Genomic DNA, 16328 nt, shown 5'->3' with positions numbered 1-16328 from the left:
ACCCTCAAGCATGAAGGTTTGGGGGGGATGAGCTGCAAATGACTGATTCCCGCCCCCTTGGCTTTGTATTTCCCCCCTCTTTTTTTTTTTTTCTTCCTTTCCCCTGCCGTTGCCATGGGTTGCGGTTGCTACGAGTTACCGGATCAAGGCCGCCTGGCTTCTGTACCTGACAAACAGCCCCCGGCAGCGCCTGGGCGCATGGAGGCGCCGGGAACACACGCGCGCACACACACGCGCGCGCGCACACACACACACACACACACAGACACACACTCACAGGCGGGGAGGGAGGGAGGGAGCGAGCTGCAGAGAGAGCCCCCTGCACACACAGTCAGTCTCTGCTTGCAGCTGCAGGAAAAACTACAGCAAGTGGGGTGGGGGGGAAGAGAGGATGAAGGCCCTGAGGTAAGAAACTAGCAAAACTCAACTGCAAGTGGTGCCAGTGTTGCCTCTAGGAGCAGAGGCAGGAGACTTTAGGGGGGCTGATGATGACTAGGCACTTCTGGTAGTAACTGTTTTCCTCTTAGCATGGAGCCAGATGGTTAGTGAGTGGAATGGACAAAAGTTAGGAAAACAAAAAAAACCAAAAAACAAAATCAAGGGAGGAAAGATGCAGTTTAAAAGCGTCAGCCTGGCCTGTGGTGAAAGCCAAGGCAAGGCAAGACTCAGGCACCAGAGGAGCTTGTGCTGCTAAATCAATTGGTGGCAAATGTCAAAGCTGGTGGAACTGCGGTCCTAACAATTAGCAAAAGTTTTGCAGCTTCCAGCAGTTGGTGAGAGCTTCGCAGGCAGGACCAGTATGTAGGCAAGGGGAAGCTGGTACTGAGGGACAGCTACAAAGAGAGATTGCAAGGTTCTGGGAAGTCTGTTTGAGTTGGTGAAGTTTTTCTTTGCAGCTTTTTAAAAGTGGATCTGCAGGAAATGTGCTCAGTTTTGTCTCCGAGCTTGCAAGAGTTTTCCTCCTTTTTGTATTTGCTGCCAAACTGTAGATAATCATTTTAATTTTAAGTAGTGTATATTGTAATTGCAGACCTAGACCAGAGAGTTGCTATATCAACAAGGAACTGTTATTTTAAAACTTTTGACAAACAAATATACAATAAAATAGCAAAGCTGTAAATCAGTGTTATGTATATGTATGATAGATATAACATTATATATATAATTATACATACATATACATGAACTCTAAATATTCCAAATCAAAAGGGGTATTTTTGGTTTCTGTTATGAAAGATAATTCAGTTTAATTTAAAAATATGATTTATTTAGGGAAACAAAGTAAAACTGAGTATGTTAAGGAATATTTTAAAGGGAAGATTCTTGTTTTTTCTTTAATCATTTAGGCCTTTCATGAGGAGAATCATAGTCTTTATACTGGAAATATTGATTTACATTTTTGCACTTACAAAGAAGGATTCAGCAGCGTAGAAAGTAGTGACAAAAAACCCTTTCGGGGTAAACAGTGATCATTGTTATTGATCCTACTTATAAGAGCATCTACTTAAACCAGGCTTTTATTTTATCCGTTTCTTGAAAATGCTGCTATGTGCTTCTTGAATTTTACAGCAGAATATGTCAACAAATATAAATGCAGATACTTTTTAATATATTCCTGAAAAATTATCTTTAGCATATTGATAAAAGTGTCAATACAAAAAAATATTGGGCACAGAATTTTGAAATGTTATGTGTTGGGAGAATGAAGAAAGCCAAGTGGCTAAATATTCAATGTTTATAAAAAGTAAACTGTTATTAAATGAACAGTTTCCTTTTAACAGGGGATTTTTGTTATCTTCATTTTAGTGGCATTGCAAGTAACAGGTTGTTGACTACAAATTTACATTACTCTGATGGTACATGTGTATTAATATATAAAAGTGTAAACTACTAAGATTTTGTTTGTTTACATAATGCTCAAAAACCCATAGCAAACAAAAAAGTTAATTTAAAGAAGAAAGAGTAAATTATACTAAGTAATATAAAGTAATGACAAAGAACAAAAAAAGTAGGAAATGGGATTTTTTTAATCTTACATTTACATCAAGTGTAAATAGGAGATAAAAATGATATTTTGCTCTATTTGTTACTTGCAAATGTTCTTTTATATAAAAGGGTTTTTTAGATACAGAGAGGTTATATTATAAAGGGTAAATCTCAGCAAAAATCAATTAAAGAAGAATTCTGCATCTGCAAGTGGGGAATCAATATAATTATAAATCACATCTATTTCAAAATTAAACTGAAATATTGCTTAGTCACAACAAACTAAAGAAAACACTGGTAAGAGTTTCTTCTTGAAATAAAACAATATTTAATACAGTGCTAAAATTACTAACTCAAAGTTGTAAACAAATAAAGACAATTACAAATTTTATATTAAATTTCACAAAATTAGGACAATTTCCTAAAACACTTGCTTACAGTATTTTGAAATATACTAAGCAAACACAAACAGAAAATATTCTTCATTAACATTTAACATGAAAAATTTCACTAATATATGGTATACCAACAACTTTGAAAAGAACAACATTCTTCATTAACTTCCACAAAGAGCAGGAAGAAAATAATGGAACGGATTTTATAGTATAGAAATGTACTGAGTGAGATAAAAGCTAATAACATACAGTTATTACAAATCCAAGTATTACTGATATACAGGCGCTTTGAAAACTTTAGTACACAAAAGAGAAGCTCCCTGAATTAAAAATAGCTACAGGATTCCTCCACCTCTTAAATTTGTTGTAATATTAGATACGTATTTAGATTACAAGTTAGCAGAGTACACAGTGTAAAGTGCATTAAATGATCTAGCTAAATGTTAAAAAACAAAAGAGCCCCCCAAAACACACACATACACGAGCGAGAAGTGTAGTAAAGAAAATAAAGAAGTTATCTAATTCCCTTTCCAAGGTACATTATTCCAGTTTTTGCATATCACATTATTTTTCACTATTTGCTAAATACCAAGTCTATCGATGAGGTAAAAGAAACAAGAAAAAGTTAAATCAAATGAAAGTCACCAATTAGCAATAACAGCTTTCTTCTAGTTAGTTTGTAGTGATAACTTGTTGCTTTAATTAAATGTTATCACCGCATGAAAATACTCTTCTGCAGCCAAGCAGAGATGGTGACTAGATACATTTGTGCAATTCAATAAAACTGGTCTAAAAGAAACTTAGATATCTATCTTTTAAAAGTGCTACCATCAACAGAAAACAGTGGTTCAAAGTAGTTACCTAAGTGATGTTATCCTTAGGCTATTAAAACACACATTCTGAAATTTCACAGATTCCCAGCTGGATACTTTAAGAACAGGCCCACACATGTCTACACTAACTTTTATTAGTTGACCATTTAATAACATTTATTTTTCCTCTTTAATGCACAGGGTAAAAATATCTCTTTCCTGATACTAGCCAAAGTATCCTTCAGAGGCAAAACTCTATATTGGGCCTGAACCTGAAGCCCTTTAGTCAACGAGAGTTTTGCCATTATTTCATTGGGAACAGAATCAAAACCAGTGGCTTCTTTTCAGTAGCAGTTAAGAAACATAAAATATAAATACACCAAAACACTGAAACAAGTTCTACTGACAGACTTAGGGTGACACCTCTCTATTACTGTGAACATATAGAGCACAGCAGATACTCAGTTTAAAAAAATGTTTGTGGTTAATAAGTGTTAAGCCCTGCCTTTCATTTGTGAAAAAAAATCAATGTTCCAATGCATTTACTATAGTAAAGGTGAAATCAGTGGTTCTAGATATTCCAGTTTGTACCCAAAGACTTCACAGAGGTCTGCATTTGTACTGTTATAATTATGTGATTATCAACTTACTGGAGAGATGACTGCACTTCCTTTAAAACATTAAATACAGAACCTTCACTAATAGTTTGAAACAGCTGCCTAAAAGCTGACCACTTAGGGCAAAATCCTGACCCCAGAGAAGCCAATGGGAAATTCTGCCAATGGTAACAAAATTTCACCCGTGACTTTTACTGGGAGTGAACCTTCAGAACTCCCACCATCTTTCATGTGAACTGAGGGTGTCAAACACCCCTGAAAATCATGTCACTGTTATTCACATGCCTGACTTAAGTAACTGTGCTTGAAACTTTTGGCCTCTAGTTCTTGTGCATGATAAAAGCAAGTTTTCCATGCACTGGAGCAAGACTAGAGGAAGATACTATCCATCTCAAATTGTCAGTAGCGTATCCCTTGTACAGTTATTGTTCGCTTATGTTGCCATGCTACCTTAAAAAGTTAATGCCATGTGGCATATATAATTTCATCAATGTCAAATGACTGTTTGAAGTGAAACATCTCTGATATAAACTGCAAAAGGTGCTTTGAGTATATTTAATTTGACATACTTAACTTTTAAATTAAGTAAATAAAATATAATTATTTTTAAGATCTAAAACATATAATCAAGGGAAATATTTTATCAGCCATATTTTGCCACAAAGCATCACTATCCTAATATTGGTTGAGATTCTAATGGCTGTATAAATTTAAATATGATAAGTAACATGCAACTCTGATAAAAAAAAAAAACAACCAACGAACATTATCACAGTATGTTAAAAACCTGAGAAAGAACAGTTATCTTTTTAGGTACATGTTATTGCAAACTGTGTTTACATAAATACATGTAGATGTAGCTAGCAAATGTAATATGAGCCATTCTGTCTGTATTTAGGATGGCAATATACAAATGATTTTTCAGGATTCTTCAGAAGCTGGGCTTGCTTTGCATCCATGTGAAATGCTGTCATCACTACTGTGTCCAAGCCCTGAGGATGAACTGCAGAAAAGGGGAAAGAAAAAAAAATAAAAAGAGGAAATTGGTTTTCACAACACACTCAAAGCCTGAGTAACAGAGGAGAACTTTAATTATCTCCAGTCACAAAGAGAGACAGGAAATTTGGACTTTTAATTAGCCATTTGGAGTGCAGTTGGATATTTTTTTAGCAAGATAATTTAAACGCGAATAATTCAAGTCTGACTAAATGAAATTCACATAATCAGAATGCAGATAATTGAATTTCTACTGCATTCATTAATTCAGTGTGGAGGTGTGTGTGAAGACTTCTATGATGAGCTGTCACAGCTCAATAAAATCTCAGTCAATTAATTTTTTCATTATCTTAGTATTACATCAACAAAAAAAGTGAAGTGTGTGTATATGCATGTGTGTATATATATATATATAAAATTTCAGAACGTAAGAAAGTAAGGAAGTAACCTCTCTGAATCTGAATCTGCATCAATTTTTCCTTTTTTCCTCTCTCCATCTTCAATAGGAAAACGTCGATGTAGAGAGGCAAACTTAAGAATCGCATCAGCCACAGAATATTTTGTCTGTCCAGATACACAAGCCTCGATATCTTCTGGGTTTAGCTGAGTCTGTAAGAAGAGGTGAAGCCTACTGTCTGAAAGCAATAAGGCATTTTGTAGGATCCTTTAAAAAGAAAAAAAAAACAACCCACATAAATGTATATATTATACTCAACTGTTTTACCAGAACAATCTCTCAATGTTGTCATGTTTTCAAATGCTTTAAATTAATCCCAAGTCAGTACTGGACATACTAAAATGACTGGGTATATGCTACTTTCTTATTGTATTATTTGGAATTTTAGGTGAGTAAAAACATGAAGCAAATAATTAAAAACATCTGTTATATGAATAACTTCAAGGACATTTCTTCCATTTAACTATCTGTTATTAGCATGTGGATCAATTAATGCTTTTAAAGGAGTGTGAAAGCATATACACTTTGGAAATGTCTACTCAAGAACTTTCTATATTTTGAAAATATTAAAATGCTCTAACATTATCATTCACCCATTTCATTTGAGGGAGTAGTTTGGAAATACCTGTACTTTGAAATACCCATGAGTAGTAGAATGTTTTTGAATCTCAGCCAACATATTTTACACTTCTACAAATTTTTATATAAAAGTAGAATAAAAATGCCATTGAGCCACATTGACAAATGTGATGTTAAAATGTTTTCATGAAGCTCAGACAAAACCCCTCATCTTAGCCTTTATATTTATAAAAATAAGTGGTCAAATACATTCAGCATAAACTATTTTAGTTCATGAATAGTGTGTAATCAGAGTACAACATTCAAGAAATATGGAAAGTCAGAGTCAGTTTACTCCACAAGGATTGAAATCTGAGCATCCTTGTTGCTCCTCTGAATATGCAATATTTTAAGAAAGAAGGGAACCGTACAATATGCCTAATCTAACATGATTAGCAGGAGACAATAAGGGCCAGATCCTGTCAAATGTTTTGAGTGTGTATAACTTTACTGATGTGACTACTCCTATTGAATCTAATGGAAATGCTCAACATTAGCAAAACATTTATTTTGCTAATGATTAATGTTGAATACAAAAATTACTAAAATATTTCAAAGCAAGATTAAGATATTAGGGGACATTTTCCTACTTACTAATATTTAGATTACCTTTATTTATTAATATGCTTCCCTTTAATTATTAGATTTACCACTGTACAATGGGATACAAGCGATAACATTAACATAAGCATGGATGAAGACCAAAAAAGCCCCAAACCAAGTGTATTATAAAAATTCTCCAATTAAAATAAAATTATTGTAGACTGGTTATTCGTATTTCACAACACTAGACACACGCTTGAACTGCAACATTTTAAGATATAAGTAGACTGAAAACTATTGTCTATTATAGAAAACATTCCAATAGTATTTAATGTAAAAAGGTGTAAAAGATTTCTGACTTTCAGTTAAAGCCTATAAAATTGCAAAGCAAAATACACGAGCAGAAACATAATTGTAAATTTGGGATATAACTTCATGTGTAGTATCAGCCTCTTGAAGGCTCAGATCGAGCGAAAACAGTACTTATACACAAAATAATTCAATTTAAGCATTTGCAGTGATGAAAATGTGGCCATAATTTTCTCCTATACTTGACATGGGATTCTATTTAAGATGGTACAGTTCTAATAGTGACTAGCTTTAGCTATGTGCTAAGATAAAATCATTTTAAAAACTCTGGTAAAAGCCAGCTTTTTACTCCTATAAACCCCTCCTAGTTTACTTAAAAATAACCACCAATCATAATTTATCTTCTTAACATTCATGCCTACAACATATTAATGCACAATACATTTAAAATAACTTCTCAGTGTCCCCAAAGAAGCCATGCAGTTGCACGCAACAACACAGAACTTAAACCCACACCTCCCTTTTTTCTCAACAACAGCAGCTTCATGAATACAGTTTGAAAAGCCATCATTCACAGGCCACAGAAAAGGGATTTCAGCACAGACTCTTGGTAAACGTAAAATCCCAAACAAGAAATAAGACAAACATCATGACAAAAAGAAAAAGAATCATACCGCACAATAAATCCAGTTTTTCAGTGTAAGCACTTGTAGGAGTAAACTCATTCTTTTTTCCCTTTAAATAAATCTTAGTTTGCTTTCCAGATTTACAAATGTGACCATGAAGAAATTCACATTTTTGCAGGTTTGACTTATGCATTTCATATTCAGAGAAGTATCATAAAAGCTGGCCTACTAAATTCATTGTACACTGGTTTTAGTTTCCCTGCAGATTTTCTTGTTCTGTACCTTCAGTAGTTTCCTGCCACTCAGCTAACACACAAGTAACTAACTGCTCATGAGATTACACTATACTTACAGCTTTGTTGCTGTTTGAAATGTATTTTATTTTCTTTATAAAATAATGGGTAATCTTTAAAATTGATTTTAGATGGTTTGAGGCATTACACCACAGAAGTAATGAGCACTAATGTCAATGATATTGGACACAAATTCATTTTAGCTTTATTTCATGTCCAGTGCAATTCTACTAAACCTTGAACTGCTGAAGCACTGTTATTAACTTGCTGGTAACCTAACACATGGGAACAGCAAACAAAAGTGATAAGAGTACAGGTTGATCAGGACCTCAAGGCTACTGTCCTTTTTCTGCAGCTATAATTCAATTTCCAATTTTACTTTACATTGGACTCATTATTTCACAGTAATTTTCTTTTCTGCTTAATAGTGCCACCTGGAGGTTAAACAAGTGAAGAGACACTGAAAGGAAGAATTAGAGAGAAAGATGTACTATCTCTGATTAGTTTAACGAACATCTCTGAGGGGCAAAAAACATTTATATGCTTTGCAAAGCTGGCTTGTAAGCAGATATATGAGCACTCTTCACATAGTTTATGCCCTTGAAACTTCTCTTCTACCCTTTAATTAAGGGATAACAACTTTTGCCTTTTTTATTCTGCTACCAGCAAGTTACATTGCTTGAAGGATGTAATTAAAAAGCAATCAAAATGAAAAATAAACTATATGTGCGATTAATTTCTAGCCTCATGTTTTCATGTTCAAAATATTCTTTCCTTTGAAAAAGTACATGCATGCTTTGTCACCAAAAGTTAATGCTATCATTAAATATCAATAATATGGTAGTACTCAGGGCTGTGGCTTCGCTGTGCTAGGTACTGTACAAATAAATACAAAATGATTGCTCCAAACATTTTACAATCTAAACAGCAAGACATGACATGCAGAATAAACAAAAAAGAAGGTAGAAGGGCATGGGAGAGGCAAAATATGGTAACACCAAATGAGGGTGTTTTAGCAGAGACTAAAAATAATAATAATGACTAGACATTTAAAAAGCAAGATTTTTCCTCTGCATCTCTAGAGCAGAACTGGAATCCCTAACCTACAAATATTTATTCATGCAAGTAGTCATTCTTCCCACAATAAAGTCTCACTCATGCCATGCATCAGCTCACTTGCACAAGGAATACCTACATGAGTACTGGTTTGTTGGGTCAGGCCCTAGATTTGAATCTGAGACAATCAAACCTTTTTTATTTGTGGTTATGAGAATCTTTATAAGCAGTTTCAGTAAATATTTTTGATATCTAGATGTCTGCAGAAAGAGAACATGAAATAGCAACAAAAGCAGGTAGCTTTAAGACATGCTGTAGGATATAAAAGGAATATGCCCTCTCCCCCAGTTAAAACAAGAACATTTACAAAAGACAAAAACATATGTTTTGTCTTATTTGGACAGAGGCCAAAATCTGGTTTTCTTCAACATGATTTTATTAGATATATTATATACAGTTCTGCTGCAGGAGAATAACATATGGCTGAACAGTACAACTTAATCCTAACTAAAGATTTCCTGTATCTACTGTAACCTAATACAATGACAGATGTACACTTCTATGCGTGTGGAAGGTTAACACTCTGATTTCGTTTTCAACAAATTTACTCTGCCTATTTACATCATATAATGGGAGAGAGAAAAAATAAAATATTCCAGAAACAACTGATCACAGCCTGTGTTCTGGTGCCCCCTATCGAACATTCACTCAAGATTCAAATACAGAAAGGGGAAAACAGCCCAGTGTAAACAGAACTCAGTTACCACCCCTTAAAAATAGAGTGAATCTTGTCATACTTTCTTTAAAAAAAAGAAGACGTTACTGAAACAAGCAAGTTAGAATGCAGCACGCAAAAGGCAAGAATTTGAGAGAGAATTTAACTAAAAAATAGTAAACAGAAATGAAGGGTTAGACACCACACCACACTACATGACATTCCATATTCAAGTATGAACTACTTTGAAACTCTTTTCACAAGTCCTCTAATACAAAGACAGAGCCTGATTCTGCTTCTGTCACTTATCCTAGTAAATCTTATATAATTAGACTGATCAAAGCCAATCAGTTCAATCCACTCATGCTCAGAATCTCATGTGACCACATACCAATTCAGAGTGCAAAGCACTACACACACAATGGCAATGTTTTACACCCACTCTGCACTACTGAAAATGATTAGGTGCAAGGCAACATTGTGTCTGGCCCAATGAAATTATTCACAATTTTTACACATACATGGTAAGGAGATGAAAGCAGGACTCAATTTGGGAAATCAGCACTGGACTGAATCTTTAAATCAGTCTGCTTGTTAATTTTGTCATAAACTGTCATAGTAAGCATGTAATGGCTAACTGAAATATTAAGCATCAGTAGTCACACTAATGGGTATTAGCAGTAGATACTTACACTCTCTTCTTAAGCCAAACTTTTCTGAGAGAATGCCTCCAATTATAGTTACTAAAGGCTGTAGCTGTAATGATATAATTGTCCGCAACTTAAATTTAACTAGTTTGGGGAACTAAATGTACAGTTAAAATAAACAAACATGCAAATCCTTGTTCTAAGAAGGTTTTTGACCTCCATATTAAATTTTGTGCAGAAAAATGACGAGGGAGAAGAGGATTTATAAAATTTTGTGTCGATACATTTCTTGATCTTTTTCTCTCCATTTTAACATGCTTCTTGAATTAATTTAAAGAAACATTCATAAGCATGAAAAAATAGCATCTTCAGGAAAGTTTCCAAGTGGAAATGTAGTTTTCCTTATTCCAAGAAAGGAATTGTAACCAAACTGATACATGGCTAATACAAGTACAGTTTTGAAACATTAAATTCAAAACTTAAATTACGCAAATGACAAGAACCGAGTTTTACTGTTCTTTGATAATTCAAAATGATAATTATCTGTAAGATAATATTTTTTGCTACGAATATATGATGAAATCAGATTAATCTAACCAGAGGTGTCAAAGATATGGCCTATGGGCTGGATCTTGCCCATCCAGCCGGGGTTCCTGCATATGGGTCTAGACTGGCTTTCCCTGCATGCAGCATGCACCATCTCAGAGTGAGTTTGATACCCTGATCTAAACCCAAATAAAAACAAATACACTATTATGCTTTATTTTTGTCTGAAATTGAAAGCCAAACCCTTGCCTTGGTTTATACAGTAATAAGAAACACAGATGCCCTGCATAGTAGGGCCAGGCAACTCACACAAATGAGCTTCTTTTCCTCCCCCTACTTCCAGCACAAGTGCTCTGCTCTCTCTCTCTTCTGCTAGTGCTGTGGGATTTGCTCAAGTAGCCTCCTCACAAAAAGAGGTGGATGGAGAAGACAAACAGAAAAGATGCAGAGGTGGGGAAGCTGAGATTTTCAAAAGCACCTGATGAGATTTTCAAGAGCCCTTGACACTGGGGAGTCAAAGACTCATTGAAAGTTAACGGAGACTTCTGCTTCAATTTAATTTGGAAGTATATCAAAATATTACAATAGACCAATAAGGGATTGAAGGGTTCTGGATTTTGAGGGGGTCCTTCTATTTCTGTGTCTATGACCCAGGTTCCTCAGCCTGACTGACAATGTGGGTTTGGATCCCTATTCTGTCCACTCCCATAAGCTAATGCCAGGACAGTGTGTTGTTCTGCCTGGAAGAAATCTATCCTCATTCTGGCTAACTGCTCACTTTTATTGTTTTGGATTTTAAAGCCCCTGTCAATTTCTTCTAGACTGACTCCACCCAATCCTGGATAATAGGGAATCCCTGCTCCTCAGGTCATCCATGGTACCAGACTGTTGCATTAGAAATGATGAGGGATGGATGCCTGCCTAAGTTCTACCTTACTGTTTCCTAGGAGGTTCTTTCCCCTCAGGGCTACATGGCCTGTCCAACCCCTGGAGCTGCTGAAGAACCAGTGGTGTAGAAAGTGTTGGGCACAGAATTTCAATCCACAGAATAAAATGATGCCAAATGCTTAAAAAAATAGGCAAAGGAATTAGAAAGGTCTCAGATTAACCACACTTCATCTCTAACAATCACAGTGTTTCTCATAGTGCAAAGTCAGCAGTGACTTCACACTGGTATTATGCAATTTAACACACTTGTCAGCAAGTCACATAAAATGCAACCTCAGAGAAAGATTTAATAAACCTTGGTTCCAAGAAAAGGAACCACCCCCTCAAGCTCACAGATAAAGGTAAACTAGGTTGCTGAACTAAGAGAACATTTCTAGGAACAGAAACATGCCTGACATTCCAGCCAGCAGAGGGCAATAATAGTGCACACAGACACCAAACCAACTCACCAAAACAACCCTCCAAGCATTACCCAGAGCTGAGAAAAGGGTGCTACATTTCATGCAGCATCCAAGAGCAAACATTCAAACTGCTACATCAAAGAACAAATCCGTCTTCTAAAACTTTGGTGTACAATACTCATCTTAATATTCTTGGAGTAATGGTATGGGGTTGAAATACTCAGCATGCTGTCATTTTCCATTCTCACAACATCCAGTTAACCTCAAGGTGTTCAAAAAGCTGGGAAGTTGACCTCTTTTAAGGGAAACCTCTCTCTCTCTTACACCTGCAGACTTGTGGAGGCACAACCCCTAGATAGAAATCATTTTTCCTGTAATAAAATTCAGAGGCCCAATGGTGTTCAGCACCATTTCTCAACATTTCATTTTAAAAAATGACAGCATGCTTCTGGAAACACAGTACTCCACAGTATGGCACAGAAAAGGGTGGAGAACTCGAACATGGATACGTCAGTGCCCACAAGCTTTGTCCTGACTCTGTGTTCCCAGATCAGGAGCTGTCTGAATGTTAAGCCCACCAAATGTGGTGGGATTAGTGTACTCAAGCCACACCGTGTCAACTGACCTTGCTGCCAAGAACTGCTACACACAACTCTAGCAGGGGCAGACACGACTTTTGCTAAAATGTAGTTAAAAGGGGTCACTGATCCCTGCCCTCAATTATTAAACATACTAAGACAGATCTCCTTCAGCCCATCCGAAAATGATAGCAAAGGATTAAGCACAAAGCTATACAGCACATTGACCAGAGAACCATCGGACATGTCTACATGTGCATTAATGCACTGTAGTTACTGCACGCTGAGTTTAGTACCTATAATAACAGGTACTAACTAAATGTGCAGTAACTGGCACTACTCCACAGTAGTGTTGGTGCATGCCTTTTTAGTGACACTAATGCTCAGTATACTAATTCTGCTGCACAATAGCTTTTTACCACAATGACTAATGCACAGTAGAATTAATCTACTGATCATTTAGCATCTCATGTAGATATACCCAGCATGACTGCACTCAGGTGCCACAAAGCACGGGAAATTTTAAAAATTTCCCATCTTTTTATTACTGATAAAGCTACCGTGCTGGTACATGTTGAAGTCAATAGAAGGCTAGGATTCTAACCCCCTTGGCTTCAAATCATGCTCAGAGGAAATACTGTATACAAAAAACAATGGTTAATAAAAACAGGAAGCTGGTCACAGCCTGATTTCAGCAATGCTTCCATCACTACAACCACAAACGCTCAGTCATCGCACTAGCAGAAAATATTAAGAACTGTAAAAAAGTAAACAGATAACTATGCTACAAGCATTCCTGCTGGCAAAAAGAAGTTTCTAACATGGTTTAAGAAAGGTGGTTGACCACGGTAGTCTGAAATCAGGCAGAGGGTAGGGCAGAGTTTCAGACCTTTAACCTGTCCTTTTGAGTTCAGCTAAGAATTAGCAGTTCATGTTTCACTTAACCTCCTTAAACCATGTTAGGCATAAAGTAGGGCAGGGTAGTACCTTACGGCTCCTACAGATGTTCAGGGAGCCTCCTCTTATGTGCTGGAAATCCAGAATGTCAGAGCAGACTCGATTAACTGAGTCTGCTGGAGCACGGAAATTGATGTGCTGCAGCAGCCTTCCGTGTCACATGCATCAGCATCCCTGTACTGAAAAAATGGCAGCGGGGTGCTCTGAAATAAAATACGTTCAATGAGCTTTAGTTCAAAGCACCCTGCCACAATCTTTTCAGTGTGAAGACACATGGGGATGCTGATACACACACTGCACATTGCTTTTAATTATTACAACTTGCTAACTAAAGCACCCGGCACCATCTCCCAGAGCATGTAAAAAAAATGTCCTTATAGTCTAAGTACTCAATTAATATCCTGTTCAAATTTTAATTCTGGTTACAGCCTAGCCCAGAAGACCACTTAAAAAAAAATCTTTTGGCTCATTCACACTAACCTTTTATACAGTATTTTCAAACTTAAGGTCCCATACAAGGGACAGGCCCCATCTCCTTACAGGCCATGTCTGCACTAGGGTAATTTACACAAGAAAGTTGGTATCAGCGGTAGTACTACTTCAGGTAAAATTGTATTGGTACAGGTGGAAGATTTGATATAGGCAAAGGTAAGCACTGACTATAAGTTTAGTAATGACTACGGGAAGAAAACTAACTGGCATAGCAGTAAAAATTATTTCAGCTGTTAGAGACAGCTTTGTTTAAATTACATTAGGAGACCCATACGTTATGTGGAAGATAGAATTAGTGAAAAACATGTCTAATAAGATTCCCCACTGCAGAGCTTCCCTAACCCCAGCACTTACCTGTTTGTGAGAAAACTTAATTGCTGGATTCCCCACCAACAAAAAGAGAGCAGCAGGGGGCCTATTACTTTTTTTCTTTGTTGCTGGTCAATCAAAGTTTTCACCATGGCTGGATTTTAAACCCCAATAAAACCATGAAATAATTTAAATACTTCAATACTTACAACAGTACTTACAACAAAACTCACTGTTGTATCACAGTTATCATCAAACCAGTGATATGCACAAAGCTTAAACAGAAATTCTCTTGCAACAGGCAAGCAAATGAAAATGAGAAGGGTAAATCTAAAAGTGCATTTCATAAGGCAAGCCACAAGATGGCTCTCATGTACAAGAGATGAGCTGCACTAAAAAATGCAAAAGAATGACATCATTGAATAGTACAAAGTCAACACTTCTAAAAGATACTGTACTTACTTCTCAAGAAATTCTTGAAGGCCCTGTCGACGATGATCTACATGCTGAGGGTTATTCATATTAAAAAAGGGCGTTTTAGATGGAAGTTCAGGTAATTGTCTTTAAAAAAAAGTAATAATAATTAAAATAATGTCTATGAAATCTATGAAAATAAAAAGGGCTTAGAAAGATTGTTTAAGTAAATGACAGCATTGCCAACCCCAAGCATTCAAAAGGTGCGTCAAGTCCCAACAAAGCAAGAGATGGGTTTACAAATTAGAATTTTCTTTAAAAGCAAAGTGTTATTTTTGTGTTTGTTTAGTTTTAAAACTTTCAGGGTCAAAGTTTTGAGCTTTGCTCAGCAACCATGAGGGCTAAAATTTACTTTTTTAAAAGAATGACTGCTAAAATGCTTGTGTAATTCCCTAGCTTCCCGAACTGGGGATCTGAGAAAATATACCAAAGATTAGGACAAAATCTTCAAAGTTGGCAAAACTGAAATAATCTAATTTTAGGAACATCATTTTAATGACAGGCACCCCCTCTCCTTCTATTTGGACATAGTCAAACCAAAGCCAGTCCCTAACTAAATAGAGGGGAGGAAAAAAAGCTGAAAATATCATGGCATTGTATAGTATAGTGTAGCATAGATACACCAAACCTAACTTTAAACTGGCTAGGATGCCAGCAGTAGTCTAGCCATGGCTGGATGAATCTGAGCTCTGTCCTTCATTTCAGCCATTCATCTCTATTGCTGCCTTCTTAGATCTTCCTTCCATTTTTGTTTCCACAATTTGCACCTTCTGTTCTTACCCCAGCTCATTCATGGTTTTTTGGGGTTTTTTAACTGAGTCTGGGCTGCAAAACTTGCCTTAGTAGTTCATTAAATATTTCAATAGTCAGCTTAGTGACTTCAGCATAGCCCCAAACTTTGCACATAACACTTTATAATTTTGGGGTGTGTTAGGCCTCATCTATTAAACATTTAATTTTAGACCATGCAAAGCACTCATATACATATATGGTAGAGAATGAACTCATGCAGGGAAAGGGACTACAGAATATGGTCTAACTAGCCTTATTTAACTTAGTTTTTATGATTCTCTAAAAGCAAAGTTAAAGAACAGACAAGAAACCTGTATTTAGTGGCAAAAGACAATATGAAAAAGGCTACTCACATTAACACAGCATTACTCTGAAGCCTCTGCCGCAGCCATACAAATTCTCGAAAGCGTCGCCTAACACATGATGTTTTCCTTGTAAAACACATGCTATTTGTCTATTGGGAAAAGAGACTCAGTTTACTTTGCAAGTCATTTAGACTGAAAAAAACAGCACAGGTTTGATATTGGAGGAAAAACAATTAAATTCCTGAAAACTAAGGGACAAATGTCAATGCAGTTTCATAGAAGAGCAATGCAAATAGTTGTATCCTACACCAGGCCAGTACGAGATCTTTACATTTCAGGGAACAAATTTCCTATAATTTTGTTTTGAAAACAAGAGACGACCAAGGTTCAAGTCTCAGTTACAGCATACTGAAGTTTATCAGAAAAAAATTCCAACAGGAAACTGATTTTTATATA

The 16328-nt window shown here is 36.0% G+C and overlaps 1 protein-coding gene and 2 long non-coding RNA genes across 4 annotated transcripts in view; 1 reads left to right on the top strand and 2 right to left on the bottom strand.

Moving 5' to 3' along the window:
- The window catches only part of LOC109310054, a 14341-nt gene extending 14023 nt beyond the window's left edge, over positions 1-318 (bottom strand). The window contains exon 1 of the long non-coding RNA XR_002101129.1: positions 167-318. This is a non-coding gene — a long non-coding RNA (uncharacterized LOC109310054). The remainder of the gene's footprint in view (positions 1-166) is intronic.
- On the top strand, positions 310-5848 carry LOC109310047. Its single transcript, XR_002101128.1, has 2 exons — positions 310-405; positions 5313-5848. It is a non-coding gene; the product is annotated as an uncharacterized LOC109310047 (long non-coding RNA).
- The window catches only part of SNX10 (sorting nexin 10), a 65554-nt gene continuing 51510 nt past the window's right edge, over positions 2285-16328 (bottom strand). For both annotated transcript variants that reach the window (XM_019534986.1, XM_019534995.1), the window contains exons 4-7: positions 15921-16021; positions 14764-14862; positions 5255-5470; positions 2285-4813 (exon numbers count right to left, since the gene is read on the bottom strand). In XM_019534986.1, the coding sequence (XP_019390531.1) occupies positions 4732-4813; positions 5255-5470; positions 14764-14862; positions 15921-16021 (498 nt within the window). In that variant the 3' untranslated portion in view covers positions 2285-4731. The remainder of the gene's footprint in view (positions 4814-5254; positions 5471-14763; positions 14863-15920; positions 16022-16328) is intronic.

This window comes from Crocodylus porosus, unplaced genomic scaffold (assembly GCF_001723895.1).
Source record: "Crocodylus porosus isolate Cpor-Errol unplaced genomic scaffold, CroPor_comp1, whole genome shotgun sequence".
Classification (NCBI taxonomy): domain Eukaryota; kingdom Metazoa; phylum Chordata; order Crocodylia; family Crocodylidae; genus Crocodylus; species Crocodylus porosus.
This window is presented reverse-complemented; position numbering and strand designations above follow the sequence as displayed.